The sequence below is a fragment of the Aristolochia californica genome, unplaced genomic scaffold, assembly GCF_029961685.1.
Source record: "Aristolochia californica isolate CCGP_79_NKW_82.1479 unplaced genomic scaffold, dmAriCali1.0.hap1 SCAF_1, whole genome shotgun sequence".
Lineage (NCBI taxonomy): Eukaryota > Viridiplantae > Streptophyta > Magnoliopsida > Piperales > Aristolochiaceae > Aristolochia > Aristolochia californica.
Genome location: NW_027181770.1, coordinates 50,999,627 through 51,024,312, shown reverse-complemented (window position 1 = coordinate 51,024,312; position 24,686 = coordinate 50,999,627). Strand labels below are relative to the sequence as shown.

Genomic DNA, 24,686 nt, shown 5'->3' with positions numbered 1-24,686 from the left:
CTAATGATTTTGGATAAGTGAAAATAAATTCGAATTCACTTTCACTTTTCCTCAGCGTGCACAAATAGGCCCATAATCAATATTTCGAGAACCATACAGCTCGTGGTTTGACTGCTTCAGATTCAACATGGTTCAGTTGGGTCCAAACATTGATTTTTTAAAATAATTTTTAAATTGAACCCTCTTACAAGTTTTTTTTTAGAACATAACTTACTACATGTTGCAATTCTAAATACTCATATGATTAATAGTTAAAGAACAACTTAGATAATACTATTAGATGATTGTGACCAAAAAATAAAAATTACTTAACTTATTTATTAAATAGTTTATTAAAAATTGATTACCTGGTCCTCTCTCTCACATGAGGGTGGCAGTTCTACCCTCCCCCGTGTATGAGCATGAAAGGGGGAGGAGTCCTCCCTTTTCAGTACAACAGAAGAGCCCCACCGTGATGGGGAGGGGTGGACAAAGCCCCCTCCTAATGCCCCCTACATGATCCCTCCTCTCTATTGTGATAGAGGAGGAAAGTAGGCAGGTTCCCCCTCCCCCTCTTTTACATCTACATCTATCTTTTTATGTTATTAAGGAAATAAAATTTTAAAAAATTATAATAAGTTTTTTACCCTCAATTTTATATATTTGTTGGTTGTATTTAGAATTTGACTCTAAACAAAATTACAATATCTAGTCACTAGCATTGAAAATGTGGCACCCTAATTCTAACTCATTGAACATCGGACATGACGCTCCCTCTTTGAGGTGGCAAAAGAAAATTTTCTACTTACATCATTTTAGTATTCTGATACCTGCCATCATATCATACTCTCAAAGAAATACTCCTAATTTTACAAAAGTATACACACTTTGAAGGGCCTAGTGTCAAACTCCTTATTTTACATCACATACCTGTGCATGTTCTAGATTTCTTGGGTATAAACTCTCCAACTGTAATTTAAAAACATATAATTGTCTAACAAACTCAAACTTTTACACCTACTGAATCTCCTACTTATGATTCCTTAAGTGTTTTCGCTCATGTATGAAACAAGCTACCCAACTCTCTTACTCCCCTTAAAAAATGTCCACATAGGTGGGGAGCTATTGCTCGGAATATCTTACTCTTAGCCACAAAAAACTTCAAACACAAATAGGAATCTCACAAAGAAATATTATTTATCATTACAATAGATGGCACATATTAAAAATTAAAAATTATACACGCTTCTATAAATTTTTACCATTTAACCCAACTCAAAATTCTTGCATACTTCAATTATGAGACAATTCTATTTATACACTCCTACAAGTATCATTCCATTAACACCATGGGTACTATCTAATAATAACACCAATCCTATATAGATATTTCATGATGATTATTTTGCGTAAACATGAACCTAATTCATCCTCAACTTTTCATTTGTACAGATATACTTGCTACTAGATCTTGTGAAACATAAGGAATTTTCTTCTTTTTTTATAACTGTATTTCAAGATATACGCTCACATAATACTCCAACAGGTGCACACTCCTCACTTATTTGAGGTACCTTACCCTCTACTTGGGTCCTTATTAAACTTGTGTTTACAACCTGTGTCAACCTTCCATTCCTTATTCCTTGTTAACATTTTTCTAATGTACTTGTGTTCCTTTACACACACATAGCCATGTTGATTGTTCAACAAGATCTTTACACCTCACTACAGATGAGGCACAACATTCCCATATTTATAATCTAGTTGTTCTACTCACACTCACACATCCTTGTTGATTTTCCAAACAAGGTCCTCACTCTTCAATATAGATGAGGGACAACATTTCTAGAGTTTATATAATAGTTGTTCTACTCACACACACACATACCCCTATCGATTTCGCATCAAGGTCCTTATGGTTCCCTTAAACATACACATACCCTTGTTGGTTATCCAACGAGGTCCCCACGGTTACCTTAAACATACACATACCCATGTTGGTCTCCTAATAAGGTTCTTATTGATACCTTACAAATATTGTTAGAAAGTGGGACCCACCATGATGACCACGAGCCGGTATCCTCATCACATGAGTTTGAAGATCAAGTGGGACCCACCATGATAACCACGAGCTGACATCCTTATCACATGATCAAGTGTTTCATAGAAGAGTTTCAGTTCTAGAATATATTAGTCTTCTAGTTATGTTGAGTTATTTAATTATGCTATAACATATCTTTAAGTGTTAGAGTTTGGGTGTAATTGGGACAAAGGTAGTTTAATTATGTTGGAAGATAGGGCTCAAGCCCGTCTTCTAGTTATGTTGAGTTATTTAATTATGCTATAACATATCTTTAAGTGTTAGAGTTTGCGTGTAATTGGGACAAGGGTAGTTTAATTATGTTGGAAGATAGGGCTCAAGCCCACACGACCAAGGAAGGCCCACATATCTAAAAGTATTGTAAGATGGGTCCAAGCACATAAGAAGTAGGACCCACCATGATTACTACGAGATGACATCCTTATCACATAAGTTGGAAGATCAAGAAAGACTCACAAAGATAACCACAAGCTAGTTGGAAGATCAAGAATGACTCACAAAGATAACCACAAGCTAGTTGGAAGATAAAAGAGAACTCACAAAGATAACCATGAGCCGACATCTTTATCTTATGGTCACGTCCTAGAAGAGTTCTAGTTTGAGTTATGTTTGTCTTTTATCTATATTGAGTTATTTAATTATGCCAGGAATTATCCTTAAATGTTAGAGTTTGGGTGTAATTGAGACAAAGGTAGTTTTATCGTAATTGGGCTCTACTACCTTCCTCTATTACAAATAGAGGTTCAAGTACTCTGATTATAATAAATCAATGAATAAGTCAATGAAGTATTTCTCTTTTCCATAAATTCATCATGGTATCAGAGCAGGTTCTGTGAGTTGACTTGGTCAACCTACAGAGATAATGAGATCCTTTTATCTAAACCCTAACCCTAAGTTTAGGTTCGTATTGTTTTTTTCAGTCCCTACACCCATAGTTTCCTTTGCATTTTCACCTCTATACTGAGCTTTTCATATTAAAAATTATATATTATATATTAACGAAAAGATATTCGAGTCTATTTTCCAGTAAAAAATTATTTTTTTTCCAATTGGAGTTATCTAAAAATAGAAATCGATATTTGAAGCAACAAAGGTCAGATTGCAAAAGAGGTACGAGCAGTAGCAGAAAGTTTCAACTTCAGAGGTATTTTATGCTATCAAGAATGAGACTTTATATGTAAAATTATATATCAAAAGAAATATCTGTAAGTATATTTTCTTACCTACTCAACCAATTTTCAATCGGATTTATCTACAAAGAAAAATCGATATTTGAAGCAGCGAAGGTCATATTGAAAAAAAGGTTCGAGTAGAAGCAGAAAACTTCAACTTCCAAGGTATTTTATGCTATCAAGAATGAGACTTTATATGGATAATTATATATCAAAAGAAATATTTGTAAGTCTATTTTCTTACCTATTCAACCAATTCTCCATCTGATTTTTTTATAAGGAGATATTGATCTTGGAAGAGTCAATGGTCATGTCGGAAAAAAAAAAAAAAACAACGCTTAGTTCAGCCAAATGACAAAGACCGAAATCTATCAGATTACTTATCTTATAATAATTATATTTTATAAAGTGAAATTATACTTGGATGAAAGGTATTTAAGTCTAGTTTCAGAAGGAAAAATTTAATGTCAATCTAATCTATATTTAAATATATATTCACATTGGAATAATCAAAGGTCATACTTGTATCCTGTTGTATTGAATATCCCGAATTTGAGTTGCTATATCAGGAAAATATTTCAATTCTCCCTAGTTTAAGGGTTTATTACTACATCTATGTTATTTTGGGTTATTGCTGCATCTATGATATTTTGTTCAAGTTGGGATCATTGTCATTACCTCCCAGCTTGAGGGGAGAAGTACAAGAAAGAAGTATTTTATTCCATATGTTGTGGATAAGTTTATGTGACCAAAACATTCAAGAAAGGGGGATCACAAAAGATGAAGCTTATGCATCTAAGAAAAAATATTTATATCGAATTATGATTATTTCATGGGTCCTTCTACAAGGTTTATTATTTTGGTTCGTGTTATATGTGTTGGAAGATGGTCGTGTTATATTACAGTTATTGCTATTATGTCTATTTGGATAAGACATTATTATTGAAGAAGAAGTGGCCTCAGTACCTTTTCTCATACCATAATTTATTTGACTCTCAAAAATATCACCATTGGGACACCATGAGAGTCGGTGCCCGGATTGGGACACCTTGATAAATTTAACTCTCAAAAATATCACGATTGGGATACCATGAGAGTCGGTGTCTGGATTGGTACATCATTATAAATAGAGGTCCATGTACTCTGATTATAATATGTTAATGGAGTCAATGAAGCATTTCTTTTTTCCATAAAGTCAACAATTTTGATATTTTTGACGGGGTATTAAGTTCCTCTGTCATGGACTCCTAACCACAAATAATTTTGATATTTTTACGGGGTATTAAGTTCCTCCGTCATGGACTCCCAACCACGAATATTTTTGATATTTTTGATGGGGTATTAAGTTCCTCCGTCATGGATTGCCATCTACAAATATTTTTTATATTTTTGACGAGGTATTAAGTTCCTCCATCATGGACTCCCAACCACAATATTTTTTATATTTTTTACGGAAACAAATAAATAATGGTATAAAGCTACCTCTTATTCAATAATAATGTCTCATAAAAAGAGACAATAGAAGCAGCTGAAATGGGCTTGGGCCCTTTTAACACGAACAATAATAATCCTTGTAAAATGACCCATGAAATAATCCAATGCACATATCCTACCAAAAAATATGCTGACTAAGGAATAATTTGTCAATTATTCAAAACATAATAATTTAACCAGAGAAATTTTTTTTGTGTCGAGCCTAAATATGTATAAACTTTGGCATGTACACCAAGGCAGAAAATAAGTGATCCGAGTTGACTCGGTCTGGCCAGAACCAAGACTCTTGGGTTGCTGGTTCGCTGGCTCGCTGGCTTGACTCGGGCGACTCCGAGTCTAGGCAGAACAGAGCAGCCCAGCTGATTATAATTGATTTCCTAACCTAGGAACCAATTTAAATCGGCAACAATGCCGTCTTCCCCGAAGAGCAGAAAATCAGAGCTCTTCGGAAGGCAACTTTCCAGATTGCGGGTGTGCTGGTTTGTCGCCAAAGAACCGGAAAAACAATATGGCTGATATCTTTGTCCTCCCAAAACGGCAGCCCATCTGGCGCCCGAAAGGCCAGCGAAGAATAAGAAATCTTTGGCGAGGCTGGCTTCCGAATAGAGCGGAAAAACCCGAGAGGCGTAGCCGGTGATGTAAGGACTTTCCGAAATAAGAATCAGAATCGGAATATCATCACCACGTTCATCTTCAGATGGCTACAACAGTAGGAGATGGCAATAAAACATCTTCTTCCCCAACGCCGACTGGTTTCCCTATCTTGTCGTCCAGAAACGGCAACAAACAGAGTGCATAGTAGGCGCTCGGGAAGCTCGACAGACTTTCGGAGATCTCGTATCTCTGTTGGAATCTGAATTCCGGTAATGCTTCATCTCTCCCAGCGAGCTGTAACAGAAATTGGAAACGGAACTCGACAGAGTTTTCGTGTCATCGTCTTCTCTGGCCTTCCGGACGGCAATGCGACTTCCTCTCGCTGTGAGAAGTCATCATCTTCAGCACAGATAACGTCTCTAATTTTTCCAGCGAATAGACTCCCGTCAGCGAATAAACTCCCGTCGCCGTGAGAGTCTTCTACTGGTATGATGATGTTCTACCGAGTCAACTCGGCTCAACTCGGATACGAGAGGAAGAAAAACAAAAATAGCAGTGCAATAGTGGGAAATAAATAAATAAATAAATTCTAGCCACTATAAAAAAAATATGATAAAAGAAAAAATAATGGATTTCTTGAATTTTGAAAATCATAGCTATGATTCCTAAAAATCAAAGTTCTGATATTATGTTGAATTTTTAGTACTCCATGAATTTAACTTATGAAGAAAAAGGGAGAGAAACCCATTGTGAGGAAGGGTTATGGATTTGATTATCTTAACCCTCCCCGTGAAGCTCTATTTATAGATTTATGAAACTGATGTATTACCATAATACCATAGAACTTAGGGTTTAAGGTTTTCTTTGCTCTTATGGGTCTGGACCCATCTTCTAATACACTTAAATATGTAGGTCTTCTATTATCGCGTGGGGTTGGGGCATTATATTCCAACAACTATAAAAAGAATTTTAGCAATTATAAAAAGAATCAATATGAGAACAGAAAAATAATGAATTTCTTGAATCCTAAAAACCATAGTCGGAATCCTAAAAATCAAAACTTTGATACCACGCTAACTTTCAAGACTCCATGAATTTAGCTCATAGAGAAAAAAAGGGAAAGAAACCCATTGGGAGAAAACTGGAGGAAAGAGGGTTAGGATAATCAAGTCCATAACCCTTATTCCTCTAATTTGTGGTTGGGAAAATGCAAAAAAGACTTTCTTAAACAAATGATATTGTTTTTCAATCATTTCTTGCATTGTGACTCTTTGTTATTTACAGTAGAAAGCAGAACCTTCTACTATACATTAACAAAAGGGAGTATGTCTTTTCCTACTAAATCTTCTACTCTACATTGACAAAATACATAAGAGTTAACTCCTTGTACAACATGGTTCAAACAATTTTAGCTTTGAGACTGGATTTAGGCTAAGTCTATACCCAATAAGCATCTTGTTTGTGCCTCCTCCAAGCAATATGGTTCAAAGTTACTGATACTATTTTTCGTTTTTCTTTCTTTTCTGATCAAAGAAGAATTGATGCATCCTCATTAGGTTGAAGAGCTTGATTTATGGTTGATTGATGTAAATTGGCAATATAGACACCTTTCATAGGCGATTGATTGCATTACCTGCTTTAGTTTCAAGCCATCAGCCTTAGCTTCCTGCACTACTAATAGAAAATCTCATCACCACTAGGTGTAATTAGAGGCTACAAGATTTCTCTAAGAGAAGAAAATCCAGTTCTAACCAAGATTAGTTATAGTCTGAAACGAAGTTATTGCATAAAAGTCTAAAGATATAGTAAAGATTACTATGACACAATGATTCTAATGAAACTAATTTGAATAAATAATACTTTCCTAGAGACAAAATTGATGGATCTTGGTGGATTTGAACCACCACCCCCACAAAGAAACTTTGAGCACTCTTTACTATTTTGAGTTTAAAGATTTGCCGAGAATGTATGCTTCCAAAATTAATAGAAAAGAGAGAAAAAAGTTTATGTAAAAATAAATTGAAACATAGATCTAAAAGAAATAACATGATTAAGATCAAAGAATAATTGACTGCAAGGTAAAAGAGGATTTTGTATGTACACAAAATTGCATAGCACAATATAAGAAGGAGCTTGCCAAGCACCATTGTTCTGTTCAATTCATTATGTTTCAATCAAACAACGATTAACTATTAACATTGGTAGCAATTACCTTCATAGTTAGGAACTTGCCCTACACATTGCTCTGTTCAATTCATTTTGTTTCAATCAAACAATAATTAGTTCTTAGTATTATTAATTTATCACAAGTTAAAATCTATCTTTTACTTTATAAGTTAAGTAAAAGTTATAAAAGTTAAATCTATTTTTATTAATAAAAATACTCTCTACACTTTACACCACACTTTCCATTGTGTATATTAACACAAAAAAAAAATTTATATTATTAATAAAAAAATAATTTACTTTGACTTTTTGTTTGACTTTTCACTTTGACTGTGCATTGCATTTTCTTAAGTGTTTTTAACCCCCCTTACTCGAGTATACGGACTTTTGAAGTTTGAATATAATCCCTGATGGATTCACGTAATCGGGCTTTACCGGTCTTAACCAAACACGAGAACGACATCGTAAAACGATACACGTTGCTGCTCTATCCTCTTTCCGTTGGCCACCACGGGAGCCAGTTTTCCATCGTTTAGATGTAGGGGCCTGGAAGTCTGTAGCTTCTTTTCTCTTTCATGGCGACTTTTCCTCTGTCGGTTGTCTCCTGCTCGGCGTTTTGCACTACGAAGGTAGAAAATAGAAAATCCACCGGTTTTGCTCAGATCCTTCGGAAGGACCGCGAGTTCATTAAGAACGGGTTCGACAAGCTCAAATCCACGCACCTCCCGGCCCTCTCCAAGACCGTGGCTGACATTTTATGGCTGCGAGGTTTTGAAAGTTCCCAAGCAGTCTCCGAACGTCCTTTGTCGTGGCCGAGCCCCTCCTATCCGGGTTCTCTCTCTCTCTCTCTTTCTCTCATAGAGTTTCTGACACTTTATGAAAGATTGTTTTGTACTTAAAAGTTGGACATTTACTTGATAAAAAATCAGCAATTTATCTATACTTCTGCGGAGTGTAGACCACCATTTTTTGACTTCTGATAGTGAATCCTTTTCATGCTTAGTTCGTACAAACGATGTACCTCGGGGATAAATTAGGGACCAAAATTTTACGGCTACATGACTGGAGGAACTGCTGTTATTCGAGTCTATAATGCTATTACTGTAGAGCAGGGATTGATATTAACATCTATTAAGTGGTCCTGAGTGATGCTCCTACACATCTAACATGGAATCTCGTCTCTTAACTTCCAAGGAAAAAAAATTCAAGACACTGTACTGAGGAAGAAAATAAATGATATTAAACTTAAGATGGTTCTATTTCCTTTCAATTTACACAATTTCAAAGTAGTTGATCCATTTGGGGCTCCTTCTCATTTTTTAACAGGTCTCTCTGGTGTGGACTTAATGATGGCTGATCTAGAAGCTCTAAAAGCATATGCTCTCTATTTTTACAATGTTTCAAAAATCTGGTCTAAGCCTCTTCCTGAGGTTTATGATGTGGACAAAGTTGCAGATTATTTCAAAGGAAGGCCTCATGTTTTGGCCCTTCGAGTTCTGGAGGTATTTTTAACACTCTAATTGCTTGGCTGCTTACCTTGCTTTGAAAATGCCACTGGAGGCCGAAGTTTGACTCGTTGTTTGAATTTATTCTTAACACTTATCTGTTGGAAACATCTATTCTATATTGAACCTTAGGCGCTCCCAAATTAAAGAATATCCAAAATTTGAGTTCTCGTGTTTATCATTGAACCTTCTGTAAAAGCTGGACTTTGTGTGTGAGTTGTAATCCATATGTTCAATACATGTAAAATGTCAAAAGAGAGAGATGCACTTCAATGCAGGATGCAGTTATGGAGTTGGAGTGACTTGAAAGCCTTGCTGATGCATATGCGGGACATACTGGTAAATATCTAAAAAACAACAACGACCCTGGAGCAGGCTCTGGTATTTTAGAGAAGAACGATGACTTGTGGTTTTAAAGTACTGCATAATAAGTGACCATTATCTGCATTGAAACTGCTTGAAAGTTTGTTATCCTCTTTTAATCCTGGCAGCATACCATTAGAGCTGCAAACAGGATAACCAATATATTGTGTAGGGTGGAGCACCCTACTTGTTGTGGGGAACTCCTGCCCCATTGTCCATGAGGGATTCTCTCTTCATGTATCACCCCCTTAATAATGAAAGCCAAACATTAGTCTTTTAAAGTCCTAATGGTGGAAGCAGAAATTGTTTATGGTAATTGTCATGTCAGGTGTTGACACAGAGGCAGGCAAACCATTACAATTTTACTGGTGGAGAAAAACAGAGATGAGTGTTGTCACTGAAGGTGATCTTCCTGCCGAAGTGACTCCCATCATCCCCTTTAATTGGAGATCCTGCCCTGTTTGATGTTGACTTACCTATTGCACTTAAAAAAGGGTACATGTTTCTTCTTGTCACCCTCTATCTAAGCCGGGGGTTTACTAAATGTCTTGGATTTTCATGGGGACAAATACTTGAGACATCTTGGGAATTGGAGATGCTGTCCACTGTATCTAAGTATGCTTCTGTTAAAATACCAGTTTAGGGGTATTTTGGTTATTTCCCACATTTCCAATTTTACATTTTTGGTCTTTTAGTATAACTATTATATAGACAATGTTTTACTTTATCACAGGTTCAATTTCCATTCAATTTAGACATGTATTTTAGGAGTTATGTATTTTTCAGCATTGAGGGGTATTTTTGTCCTTTTGTAAAATTTCACTTAAAACTCTGATTATAAAAGAGGTGGACGTGCCTTTCTGGTACTGTCTCCAAGGCAGCAAGGCTTTTGTTCATCCAAGTCACTTTTTCTCATCTTTTCTCTTCTATTTTTTCCCCAAATCACCAAGTTGATTGAATTAGTTCACTCAGATATATGTGGTCTATGTTGGGTTCCTAGCCCATTTGGTTTTAAGTATTTTGTGTTGTTTATTGATGATTTTAGTAGAGTAACTTGGTTGTATCTCTTACGGGAGAATTTTGAAGTATTTGACCTATTCCTCAATTTTTTTAGTGAAATAAAGAATCAGTTTGGTGCCTGTGATCATATGCTTTGTATTGACAATGGTTTGGAATATCTTCATCGTAAATTTTCAATATTTTGTGCTTCTCATGGTATTACCCATAAAACGTCATGCCTGTCTATACCACAACAAAATGGAGTGGCTAAACGTAAAAACAAACATCTCTTTGAGGTTACAAGGATACTATTATTGCATATGAATGTTCTTAAATCTTTTTGGGGAGATGCAGTTTTAGCTTCCTGCTACTTGATTAATCGAATGCCTTCATCTGTTTTGAGTGGTCAACTTCCTTTTAATGTTTTAAAGCCAAATTATAAATTTTTTGATGTGGTTCCTTGTGTTTTTGGATGCACTTGTTTTGTTCATATGTTGGAATTTCAGTTGATAAGTTATCACCTCGATCTGTTAAATGTGTTTTTTCTGGGATATTCTCATCGACAAAAAGGGTACAAATGTTATGATCTTATTTGACAAAAGACATATGTGTCAGTTGATGTGACTTTCTTTGAACATACTCCATATTTTTCATCCTCTACTGATTTTCCTATTTCACCTAAGTCTCCTTCAGATAGTTTGTTCCTGTTGCAGTTTTGGATGTAATGGCTTCATCGAGTTCTTCATTACCTCTTCGTGTTTACAGCTGTCGTTCTCGTGCTCCTACAGTGCCTCTAGCAGTTACCTCTACAAAACTCTCTTCTCATGATCCACTAGCTTCCTCATTGCTAGTAGATCTTGTGGTATCTGATTTAGAATTGCCTATTAGTCTACAAAAAGGTAAACGATCTTGTATGTCTCATCCGATATCCAAATATGTGTCTCTTGATTTTTTATCCCCATCCTTCAAGTCCTTTACTATGTCATTGTCTACTTCTCATATACCTTATTTAGTGTAGGAAGCCCTTTTTTTTTTTTTTTGAAAATGATGATGAATATGTTAACAAGGAGGAAACAAACAAAATTAGAAGGGCAAACCCCTAACAACAAGGGATTGAAGTTGCTCTCTGCTTGGCAAGCACATCAGCAGCCAAATTGGCGGATATCAGAATGTGAGACCAAATACAAGGAAAGTGATAGACAATATCCAGAATCTCCAAGAAGATGTCCTAGTGGCGCCACAGGGGGGAGGTTGCACGATCACACCAGTCGATAACCACCTTAGAGTCACCTTTGATGTGAAGGGGATCCCCACAATTGTCCCTAAAAATACGAAGCCTGCTGAGAAGGCCATGTAGCTCCGCCATCGCTGAATCAGAGATACCTAGGGGGCCCGCATAGGAGAAACACTGGTTACCCGAGGAGTCAGAGATAACACCGCCGAAGCCAGTAATCTCGGGATTGCCAAGGGAAGAGCCATCGAAGTTTAACATAAGAAATCCGGGCTTCGGAGGGGACTATGTCTTCATGACAGGGGGCTTGTTGCCAATCTGTATTCTAGCCAAGCAATTCCAGTTATCACAGATAGAGGTGCCCACAAAAGAAGAGAAAACCCTCTTAGAAAGAAGCCAAAGGAAATGTGACCCGAGATCCGGTCTACAACTCTCTCCGCTGGGTTATACTTACCATCGAAACGCCTGTGATTACGCTCATTTCAAAGGCCCCACAAAATGAAAGCAACATAGGCCGAGAGCACTAGCTTCCCAAACCGGGAAGGGAAGTACCGGTGAGCATTTTACAAAAAGCGACCAAGTCCGCTGGTATACAGAATTGAAGCCCGACCTTACAGAGAGTGGAGGTCCACACTATCCACGAGAAGGAGCACTGCAGGAGGATATGGTTGACTGTTTCTTCCTCCGAATTACAAAAGGGGATCAATTGTGGGGTGCCCTCTCCGTCTAAGAGCATTGGCCGTGAGGATCTTGTTTGGGCAAGCACCCCACATGAAGAATTTTACTTTGGGCGGGGCACAAAGGCGACACGAAAAATTAACTTCATGCTCCACTTGATCTGAGTGCCACCCTTTGATTTAATCGTAAGCATATGACGCATAAAAGGTGCTGCTCTTTTCAGGCCACCAAAATGAGCTTATTTGGTGAGTTCGGCCCGAGACGAATTGACCTAATAGTTTGTTAGGAATTAGACGCCCTAATTCCAAACTAACGAGAACAATAATAATAATCGCAAAAGAAAGGAAAAACAAGCACGAGAATAAACAAGATTTATACAGGTTTGCCTCAAGGTGAGACTATGTCCTGTCTTCCGCCGTTGTAATAATCCACTATAAAGATGAAATAGTTTACAAGAGAAATCGCACACACTTACATGTGTTTTTCTAACCTCTTTCGGGCTACAGCTCCAGCTCCAGCTCCAGCTCCAGCTTCTTCTCGGTGATGATAAAACCCTAATAGCGGCTCCCCTCAATTATAAAGAGAAAATTAGGGTAACTGCGATACAAGAGTAAAATTCCTAAACTGCCCTGAATGAAACAACAGTTCATATACCTTGGATTGGGCGTGGGCTCTGTCCCCATACCCCCAAGAGGGGGGGATAGGGGGGGGGGGGCTACGACGACCTTACCACAAAGGTCGATCCACGTACCGACTCATCGTAAGGCGTTGATTAGGCTCCACAATTTAACATAGTTTCCATCAACTGACACGCCTCCAAGGCCTCAATATCTGACAAACCCCTTTAGGAGTGAAGGTTCCAACCACCATCCTCAAAAGCCTCAGCCACTGAAATGTCCCGCCGTAAGGAGAGAAGATAGAGATTTCTGAAAGCTCTCTAAAAAGGCTCCTTCCCCGCCCATCAGTCTCCCCAAAAATTTAAGGACCTACCATTACCCACATAAAATCTGATAGCCGAAGCAAAAGTCGGAAGAAGCAAGTAGAGGGATCTCCACATTGGCGATAGACTCCTTCTGTTACCTCCATAAATCCACTAGGGAGACAAACATCCAAGCTTGGTGATGACCATTTCCTTCCAGAGGTTGGAAGAGATTGTGTTGAATTTTCAAATCCACTTTAATAGCAAGGTATTAAATGGTGCTTCTGGATTAGAAGCTGCATCACCTCCCTATCCTTCTCCCTCCTCAATTGTACTACGTGCGGATACTTCAAGAGCTCCAGGGGCCTTCACCAGGGTGACCCACTCTCCCCTCTCTTATTTAACATCATGGCTGAGTACCTATCTTCACTCATCCGCACTGCTCACCGCCTCTAGTGGCTCAAACCTATTGTCTCGCAACAAGTCTTCAACGTTCCTATTCTCGAATTCGCTGACGACACTGATTTTCGGTGTCGGCTCATTGGGACAAATTAAACACCTCAAGGTCCTGTTGAACATATTCGAGATCACCTTTGGACAGAAGATTAGCTGGAAGAAAAACTCCCTTATTGGTTATCATATTAATCCCGGCCTCCTTCAAGAGATGGCAGAACTGCAGCATCAACTCTTTGCCCACTTCTTAACTGGGCCTCCCTCTCTTTGTAGGCAGATCTCGCAAACGCCTTTGGGACCCGGTGTTGGAGCATCTTAGTTGTCAACTTGCCTCATGGCGTGGTCGCCTTCTATCTGCTGCTGGAAGAATCATTCTCATCAACTTCTGCCTTGTTGGAACTTCCAATTACTTTTTATCTTTCATACACTGCCCAATGGAAATTTGTCGGAAGATCGATGGGATTAAGCATAATTTCTATGGAAAGGTGCGGATGTCGGATTTAAATACCATTTGGTTTGGTGGAGTGATGTTTGCTAGCCGAAAATCAGAGAGGGAATTGGCATTCATCAAACTCACTGCGTCAATAGTGCCTTCATTCTGAATGGCTTTCGAGATTTAATGCCTTGCCCTCTGCAATTTGGAGGTCGATGATTGTCTCCTGTCTTGGCTGGAGTTCACCTTGGTGATTAAGGGTGGGAGGCGACTAAATTTATCTCCCCTCTGGCGTACTTTCTACCCTCTTCTTGATACTTTTATGTAATGAATCAGATTTTTCGTTGGTAATGGTGAAGACATTAATTTTTTGAATGATTGGTGGGTTTCAACGGGCTCTCTCAGAGCCACCTTCGCCCCCTTGGCCAGATCAGCTGTCAGCCCAATGTCTTAGTTGCCTCTTACTGGTCTCCCCTCGACGACTGGAACTTATTTTTGTGCCGTGGTCTCAATGGCGGGGAGGCTTCTTTGGCCTCATCCCTGCTCAAGACAATCCAAGGCACCACCATTCGACCCAACTCCAAAGACAACATTCTTTAGCATCTTGAGCGAGATGGAAAATTCTCGGTATTCTCCGCTTACCATCTTTTCATCAATGGATGGCATTCCCCCACTTAGCCTAGCAAACTCCACTTCATCAAGAAATTGGCAGCCCCTCTTAAAGCAAGATTCTTCCTTTGGTGTGCCATCAAGGACAAAATCCTCACAGGCGGGGAAACACCTCCCCCTCTCTGCTATGCACTTTTTGTAATGACGTGGAAGAAACTTCAGACCACCTTCTACTTCATTGTCGATTCTCATGGCATATTTGGACCGGTATTTTCAATCATCTCGGCATTCAACTTTGTCTTCTTAGTGACTTGCTCACTAGCATCATGCTTGCGACTTGGCCAACTCTTCCTTCCTTGAGAAGATTCATTCTCTCAGCTGCGATTGGCTCATTGGATCATTTGGAAAGAGCGTAACAACCGTCGGTTCAACTTCAAACCTCACACTCCCGGAATGATCATTAGTCATTTCATTGGGCAAGTCTCTGCATGGCTTCACACTCATAAGGAATTTAGCTATGCCTTACCACCAACACCCATCCTTTCAATCCGGACCCACCCCACCCCCACAGGCTACTTAAAGCATAATTTCGATGGCATCACCGGCTTTTGGTGGTGTTTTTAGAGATGTAGATGGCCAAACTTTGCTCACCTATTCGGGGCCGTTGGAGACTGCCTAACTCTCAGCTCTATATTGTTAAGTTGGGTCTAAAGGCCCATCCCAAAATGACTATCTAACTTTGGAAGCCTCTTTTCCATTTAATAAATTCAAGATCTTTGTACTCACTAATCCATGTGGGATTATTCCTTAGAAATTCCCCCTCTTTTGTGACTACAAGTAGATAATTTAGGTGTAGGCCCTTTTTTGTGACTCAGCAAGTAGATAATTTAGGTGTAGGCCCTCTTTTGTGGCTTTACAAGTAGTTAATTTAGGTGTAGGCCCTTTTTTTGTGGTTCTAAAAGTGGATAATTTAGGTGTAGGCCCTCTTTTGTGGCTTTAAAAATAGATAATTTAGGTGTAGGCCCTCTTTTTGTGGCTCTACAAGTGGATAGTTTAGGTGTATACCATGTTAAGTTGGGTCTAAGGCCCATCCCAAAATGACTAGCCAACTTAGGAATCCTCTTTTCTAACTAATAAACTCAAGATCTTTGTACTCACTAATCCATGTGGGACTATTCCTTTACATCTATCATAGCCTTCTCTTCTTTCAGCGCCATCTCAGTGGCCCTCTCATCATTGAGGGTGATTCTATGGTCATCATTAACTGTTGCTCTAAAACCTTTTCCCCTCCTTGGCGGCATTGGAAAGTTCTCCACAACATCTTTGATATTAACTCCCAGATCCAGTGTTTTTGGACTCACACCCTGAGATCAACAAACTACTTTGCTGATTCTCTTGCAAAAAATGGAGCCCTCCTCCAATTCCTGATTGTAGGGGGTGAACTGCCCTAGTTTTCGGTTTGTTTCTTGCTCCTTTTTGCTAATAATAAATTGCTTTTACTTAAAAAAAAGGTGGGCCCACCACCCAAAATTAGGGTTAGGGTATTTACTATGTTGTGCACAGGTCAAAACACTAGAATTCCAGCTTAAACATCAAAATCAAATCAAATAGCTCAAAGATCATCAATTAGGGATGACGTCAACGTAGGTAGGTTGTGAGTTGGTGCACACCCCAAGATCTGCATAAAAAAACCCTTTTGGGCAGTTTAAAACATCAAGATTTGTTCTAGAAACATCAAAACCAGTAACGCTAGGGTTATGGCAGAGAAAAAATAGAAAAAATTAGATTTTTACCAACTAGTAGCCGGAAAACCTGAAAAAGATCCTTCTTTTATGTCGGGTACTTAGTCATTTTAGTTTTAAATACTGTCTCATTTATTGCTGATTTTAGTAGAGTCTTTGGGTGTATACCAAATGAATATAACATAGATAGGAGTATTAAGCGATATAAAGCTCGATTGATTGTGAAGGGGTATATTCAGACTTTTGGAATAGATGTGTTTGAAAAATTCTCCCTAGTTGCTAGGCTTCTTTCTATTCGGAATTTGATCTTAGTGGTTGTAAATAAAGGATGACCCTTATTTTCCTCAACATTTTTATTTTTTTATGATGATTTGGTAGAAAAAGTATATGCGGAGTAACCTCCTGGGTATAAGGCTTAAGGCGAGAAAGGGAAAGTGTGCTGATTGAAGAAGACTATTTATGGTCTTAAATAGAGTCCCAGAGCGTGGATTGACAAATTTAGTAAAGTGATTTTAAAAATTTAAACAGACTCTTGGAGCATGGTTTGAAAAATTTAGTTATGAAGTTTGGATTTTCTAGGAGTCATTGTGATCAATCTACGTTTATAATTTATAGGTAGTGAGGGGTTGTGGCTCTAGTTGTGTATGTGGATAACATTGTATTATCTAAAAGTGATTATAAGGGGATTTAGGAGGTTAAAGAATATCTAGCAAGACATATTCAGACAAAGAATTTGGGGTAGTTGAAATATATTCTTGGAATTAAAGTAGCTCAAAGTCAGAAAGGGTTTGTTCTATCTTAGAGGAAGTATGTGATGGATATGTTAAAGGAATGTGGATTATTGGGTGCCCGTCCTGTAGAGGCAACCATGGAAGTTAATCATGCCTTCATGATGACACGACTCCTGAGCTTAAGGACGAAACACAATATGGCTGCATGTGGACATCAATTTTAGTTCAGATGAGATTTCAATTCAATGAGCCTATGGTCATGAAATGTGATAATTAGACAACTATATTTATTGTAAAAACCTTGTGTTTCATGAGAAGGCAAAGCATATTGAAGTCAATTGTTACTTTATTTGAGATGCCACTACACATGGGAAGATAGTTATGCCATACATAAGGTCTTTTGAGCAACTAGGAGATATTTCTACTAAATCCCTTGAAAACGTGAACATATGATACTTTATAACAAGTTGGGGTTGTTAGATATTTATGCTCTAGCTTGAGGGGGAGTATTAGAAATTTTGATTGGGGGGTCTTTCGGTCATTTTATTTATGTAATACCTACTCCTAGTAGACTAATAGCATGGTAGGAAGTTAGTCTATAAGTTTGTTTTTTTTTTTTTTTAACTTTGTGGTCTTATATTAAGTGCATTATAAATTTGTGTACAAAGGGCATTCTTGTCTTTTTGTCCCTTCTTTCACTTAAGCAACATAAAAACCTGTTAGGGGTTAAGTTCAACCCTTAACCTATGCAGCCTCTCGTGCTACTTTTTTATTCTCTTCTTTCTTTCTTCTGCTCTTCTCTCTTCTTCCCTTTATTGCTTTAGTTTCTTGTTCTTTTACAAACCTGACCCGACTTTAATATGGTATCGGAGTCGGTGCTTTTACATGGGCTTCCACCCAAATTGTCCATGTGTAGGTGCCATAAAGAAGGCACACACCCCTCTTTGCGTCGAAGGTGATTCAAAAGTAGTCATCAATTGGTCCAAGAAGTCTTCTAAGCCTCTTTGGCGGCACTGGGATCTTTTTGATTACTCTTTTGCAATGTAGATGGAATTATATTCCTAGATCTGCTATTCACTTAGCGGATAATCAGGCTAAATTAGGTGTTTCCCTCCAACATCTTGTTGTGGAGGAAAACCTCGTACAATAAGGTATGTATTTGTACTTTTCGTCTAGTAATGCATTCACACCTTTTTTCTTAAAAAAATAAAATAAAGAAGGCCCACACGTGAGGGGAAGGGTTAAGAATAGTCCAACATGGATCAAAGATAAGAAAGATTTTGTGCTTATTATTTGAGAAGATTCTTTCTATCTTGGCTAGTGATTTTGAGATGTACTTGGATCCAACTTTAACTATGATGCACCTGGGCCAAAGTAAAAAGTGTAGTATTGCAACAAGATAATTTGCCTTAATTGACTCAATTTGGTGTCGGGTTCATTTATTTATTTAGTTTTGTTTTTGGGAAGATGTTTCATTTGATATTTTAGCTTTTCCTGAATGATTGGATATCTCTAGCATTCCAATGCATATACCTAATCCTATAGTGTTGTTCACGTTTTGTTTACTGCATTTTAGGCCATCAGTTTTTTCTAATGCGATCATTTTTAGGTATATGATTTCCTATTGAAAGAATGTCTCAAAAATGAATAGTCTTCCATTCCGTTGTTGGCTTAGTGTGCTTGTGGTTGTGTTATGAGAGTGATTCAAGACTGAGTCTTGCCTGATCCTTAGCTGCTGTATTGACTCATTTGATCTTTTTGTGTTTGTGTATTTTCTGTCACTGTCCCATGGCCTAATTTCTTGGATTATAAAGTATTTGTATATTTGATAAACAGAGATTAGATACAGTTACTTTTCTTGTAGGGTTGCATCTGTTAACAATATGGTTTATGTTGTATATATGAAGGTACTTTCTTCATTTGCATCTACTGCTGTCAAAATGCGTGGGTTGGAAATTCTTAAAGTCAATAGGTTTCGTGCAGAAAGGGATAGTGGTAAAAACCATTCAAACTATTACACGGGGCTGCTTCTGAAAGAAACACTGCTGAACCTTGGTCCTACCTTTATAAAAGGTTTGAAAAATTGTGTTATTGACATTTTAGTGTTCTTATTATAGATGATAATAAATAAGCATGATTTGATGATTATAGAGGAGATTGTCTTTTTGAGTTATATAGATGAAGCCACTGCTCAATATTCACTTGTGTTTTAGAGTTCAGATGTTCACTTTTTGCTTTCCTTTATTGCACATTTTCATGGAGCTTATGCAGATTCACCTGTGTCACTTTTCCTTTGGACAGTAAAAAGTTGACAGCATGCTTCTAAACACGCTTTTACTTGTTGATTCTGTCACTTTACCTTTTGGACAGTAAAAAGTTGATGGCATGCTACTAAACATGCTTTTACTTGTTGATTCAGTTGGTCAGTCACTTTCGACAAGGCCTGATATAATTGGTACAGAGATTTGCGAGGTTTGGTCAGGACTTCCTTAATGCTTTATTTAACTTTCTCTTCAGAAGAATAACACTTGAGCCTGCATATGGTGCATGGTTTGCTGTATCTTATTATATATTCAAGAAAGTCTGATATCTGGCAGTTAATATGTAGTCCTTTCCTGCCTGATACGCTATACATATCAGTGATATGGCAAATCATGGTGACAACATTATTATAACCTTAAATTTTCTGCCTCACTGAATCATGAGAAGATTTCTTGCTAAGGTACAGTTAGATTATGCTAATATTTTTGGAGAGCCATCTGTAATATTAGCTGGCAAGAGTTACTTTAAATGACCTATTTGAAGAAGTCTATTTGGTTCAATTAAAGAGCTGGCCCTTATTTCATTAGTGAAACTTACCTGTTCTTGCAAATGCTTTCAACATTATTAACCATGCACCCAATATGTCTCATGTTATTTGAGTTGTGTGACCAGTATTACTGAATGATAATGGCCCATACTACAATAAGGTTTAGTGAAATAGGCCTGATGGCAGTGCTTTTCTCAAATTGCAAAATGCTGAAATTTACAACAAACTTTAGCTGTCTCTTGGCTGACTTAAGTAATGAATTAACAGCTAGGAGACAATAACCATTTGCTGTGCTCGAGTCTTGGGGCAGTAAAAATGTTCAATATGTGTGACTTGCACCATTTGCTGGATGTCTCTATAATCAGGGTTATGCTAGAATAGTTTGATATTTCATTAATTTTTCCTTGCTTAGGTTTCTCTTAAAGTAAAAAACACAATTCCTACTTTAAGTTTCTCTTTTTGTTGTTTTTGTTTTTGTTTTTTATGACAATGAGAAAAAGGATTCTATTAAGAATGCTCCCTGGGGACATCTCCTCCCTTTTGATCTCCTGGTGCTCCTCCTCTTTCATTGACCCCCCTTAGCAGCGTTGGTCTACCTTTCGGGAGATCCAGGACATCTCCTCCCTTTTTTTCCTATTTTTGGGCTCATGTACTGAGGTCTGCTAATTCCTTGGCAGACTCTTGCTAAAAAATGGGGTTTCCTTACAATCCTTTGTTGTATCTGCGATGCTCCTGTAATTTTGTTTTTGCTCTTGGTGCTTTTCAATAAAGCTTATCTTCATATATATTAAAAAAGAAGGCTTCCCAGGGAGACAAAAGTACAAATGCAAGGAGTAAATACAGAGAAAACAATTCCCCCAGAGAACTGCCAAGGACTATTGGAGTGTGAGTAAGTCTCCTACAGCAAGGTGCTGCCAAAACCCCTCCCTAGCCAAAGAGTTAACAATACCATTGACACTTCTAAGGGTATGTTGCGAAGATATATTCCTATTTTTGCTTAGATCCTCAATTTCATTGAAGTACTATAAAAAGTCTAGAAGGGTGTTTTTTCCCACTTGCTAGCTGTTGATGACCGGGGAATCTCCTTCAACAATTAAAGATGCAGTGAAGTAGGGCTCTCAACTCTGCCTTGTCATGAATGATGCTTCGTTATGGTCAAATAGATGCTTGGAGATCAGACTGATGGAGCTGAATCCATCTTAGTGGAACTGATGACAGCAACTGTCTTTATCAGATGCTGACTTTTCACTTGTTCTTTCCAAAGCCAATAGGTTCTGGAATAATGTCACTTTACCATTTCCGTTTACTCTGAACAAAAGTACTCTCTGCAACATTCCCAGTCTTTGTACTTATCAGCCAGAATCATGAAGTGCTTGGAGGACTCAGCAGCCATAGATTTGAATTACAAAAGAATACAGTGCTTCTTTGTTGTAAAACTATACAAATAATGGAGGGCCAAGTTATCTTGAGAACTTTATTATCTGTTTAAGTCTTGTTGATCTTCCATTTTTGCATAAACATGTGCCTCAATTGATTATCTATATATGACCTCTGTATTTTTCTCTGTTAATATGTACATCCTTTTCAAAAAAATAAAAATTGATTATCTATATATCTATTTCTGGTAACTGTTCGTCGATTACAGGCATTATCTGAATTGCATGATCAAATCCCACCTTTTCCAAGGTCTGTGGCTATGCAGATAATTGAGGAAGAGTTTGGGTGTCCTGTTCAAGAAGTCTTTAGCTACATCTCTGATGAACCTATAGCTGCTGCTTCCTTTGGGCAGGTGATTGTGCTTAACTTTAAAGACGACTGTTTCTTTGTGGATTTATGTGTAAGATTTAGTTGATGAGGGTACATCTTCATTTGGTTTCTTCATGGTTGAGGTGATATATTTTTCCTTTTATTTGTCCACAAGGTCTAATAAGTTACCCCAATCATTATATTCTTTTTTATAGACAAATGGCAAGAACTTTATTGGGAGAAAAATGAATTTGTGATTTTGAAGCTACAAGAGAGGGCTTCAAAAGTTTTCTTAAGATGGAGTGGGAGGAGTGAAGATCCTATACTCCGTCTCTATCTTTTCACGTTTATATAATCTGGTTTCCTTCCAAAAATACATAACATGCTCCTCATTTGAGAAGGAGACTTCAACATAAGTTAAAACCAAACAAAAACTAAACTCCTAATGGTTTACTAACTTGTTACTAGGAATACTCCCACATAAATAAGTGTTAAGAAATATCGTTGGTGTATAAGGTTGAGCAATAGGCCGAGATATGCGAGAGCGAAAGGGCTAGGAGTGGAGATGAGAGGAGAAGACATGGTCGGGATGTAACTGACAACACTTAAAGCAAGCCAGCAAGAGGGGAGCAACTCTGGAAGGGCGAGACTCAGGGCGGTATTCTAGTGATCCACAACCAGCTTGAGTAAGGGGAAGAGACATGTGTTTGAGAGAAAAAAATGCAAGAAGACAAAAACACGACGTGGGGAGAGGAGGACAAAGTGGATTCTCATACAGATACTGTAGCACTGTGCTCACTATGGAGGACTGGCCGGGCAAGGAAATCCGCGTAACTGTGCAAAACAGTGACAAGAGGTCCTTCATTAGTATCCTAGCGGCTGCCCACACCAACTTCATCAAGCAGTTTGATAGTGTCACCCAAGAACTTTGCACTGGAACCTGAATGAAGGAACTATGAACTGGAAGGTTAGTCTACTACTCGATCTTCCACTATAAAGCTAGCTGGGGATGTAAGATAGTTCACTGCTGGACAGATACAACAGTGACCCAAATCTACATCCCTGAAAAAAACTGATTCTGGATTTGTGTGGAGTCTCTTCAAAGATAGTCTCTGTAGTCTATCCTCAGAAGACACACCCGCAAACAACCCAAGACTAAAACATGAATCCAAGCCCAATTTTTGTCATCCAACTACCACGTGGAAGCCAGTGGTCGGCACTAAGCTCAATTGGAGATCTAGCTGGTGGACTTCAAGATGAATGAGAGTGAGACTCTCCCCTTCATGGCGATCCTTGAGCCCGTTCCTCCCTATGTTTGCGGCTACAACGAGATACTAGCTGGGGGATGGTCTCAAGATTGACATTTGGAAAGATTGGTGGTTGGGAATTGGTCTTGTGAAAGAAGCCTACCCATCCCTCTATGCGCTAGCTACCAATCCAACTGTTTCTGTTGTTGACACTTGGAGAGCGGACAGAAATTGGGACATCCACTTTAGGTGGGGATTAATCGATTCTGAGTCTCATGAAGCCAGTGAGCTATTGTTAGGTTTGGGTGAAATCAAAATTAGGGAGAACATGGAGGATAGATTGATATGGACTTATGACAACAACAGAAAATTCACAGTTTCCTGCACTTATAGCCATATTAGAGGCATTACTACCACTGAACATCAAAACACAACTTTATCTTGGAAACTGTTAGCGCTCCCTCTCCCTCCTAAAATCAGGTTCTTAATGTGGAGTGCCCTCCTCAACAAAATCAACCTCTGGCATAGAGGAAATTCTGCCCCAAGCATTCAGTGTGTTCTTTGTGGCATGGAGGAAGAGAACCTTAATCACCTTCTTCTGCACTGCCCCTTCACCTGGAAGATCTGGATCAACTTCATTAGTATGCTTGGTCTCCAATGTTGCTTCCCAAACGATCTCCTCGCTATCAGTCTGATGAGCAAAGGTGCATCTCTCCCTAGTCTGCGGAAAGCTCTTTCCTCAGTGTGTTCTGTTCATATGTCTTTGTGTGTGGACTGAGTGAAATAGTCAAAGATTTAGAAACAAATTTTCCATTGGCGAGGAAGTCACTCCTCATATATCTGGTTAGATAGCAACTTCGATCCACACTGGGAAGGAGTTCGAATGCCTGAGAGATCTCCACATCTGGGGCAATTGGAGGGCAATAGCCTAGATGTCTTTCCCTTTCCCCTCGGTTGCCATAAAAATTGGATCCCTCCCTAATGGTATCCTAAAGCAAAATTTTGATGGATGCACCCTTAGCAACCTGCGCAATGCTGGAATTGGAGGAGCTATCGGAAATAATGACGGTGTTGTTCTAATCTCTTATTCTGGTCCCTAAGGCATTTGGGATTTGACTTCAAGCCCTCGGGGAAGCTTCAAGCCCTTCACCCATGGTTAATCCTTTTTTGGGACCACTTTACTAACAAGCTCCTGATTGCAAGTGATCCCCCTTGGCATCAAAGTCAGACCCCCTTTGGCATCACTGGAAAACCTTTCATGACATCATAGATATCTTCTCTTTATTTGACTGCTTTTGGAACCATATTCTTAGATCAACTAATTCCTTAACTGATCCCCTTGCCAAGAAAGGAGTCTCCCTCCAATTGCTTGTTGTAATGGGAAAGTTCCTTCCTTGATCTTGTATTTTGTTCCAGGCTTGCCTTGAATAAAATTTGCTTTTTCAGAAAAAAGAAAAAGGTTGAGCAATAAGCTTCCAAAGTGGCTTGCCATTTTGGGAGGAACTAAGTTTAATTTCAATATGGTATTAGAGAAGGATGTTTGCTTGTTGGACCAGTTTGTGCCCTGCTGTTGTTTACGCCTAAGGCTCGTGTGTAAGCCTAAATGTGTGTGTGTGTGTGTAAGCCTGAATCTAATGAGCCTTAGTTCATCTACAGTGCAGAAAGAAAGAACCGACACATTGGGGCTGGTTTACAGGATGGAGCTGCCATCTGTC

At 38.4% G+C, this 24,686-nt stretch overlaps 1 protein-coding gene across 2 annotated transcripts in view; it reads left to right on the top strand.

Annotated features, from left to right (window-relative positions):
- The first annotated feature begins 7,954 nt into the window (after positions 1-7,954).
- LOC137950095 (uncharacterized) overlaps positions 7,955-24,686 on the top strand; it is an 89,004-nt gene continuing 72,272 nt past the window's right edge. For both annotated transcript variants that reach the window (XM_068796482.1, XM_068796474.1), the window contains exons 1-5: positions 7,955-8,337; positions 8,833-9,008; positions 19,077-19,242; positions 19,589-19,641; positions 21,624-21,767. In XM_068796482.1, the coding sequence (XP_068652583.1) occupies positions 8,082-8,337; positions 8,833-9,008; positions 19,077-19,242; positions 19,589-19,641; positions 21,624-21,767 (795 nt within the window). In that variant the 5' untranslated portion in view covers positions 7,955-8,081. The remainder of the gene's footprint in view (positions 8,338-8,832; positions 9,009-19,076; positions 19,243-19,588; positions 19,642-21,623; positions 21,768-24,686) is intronic.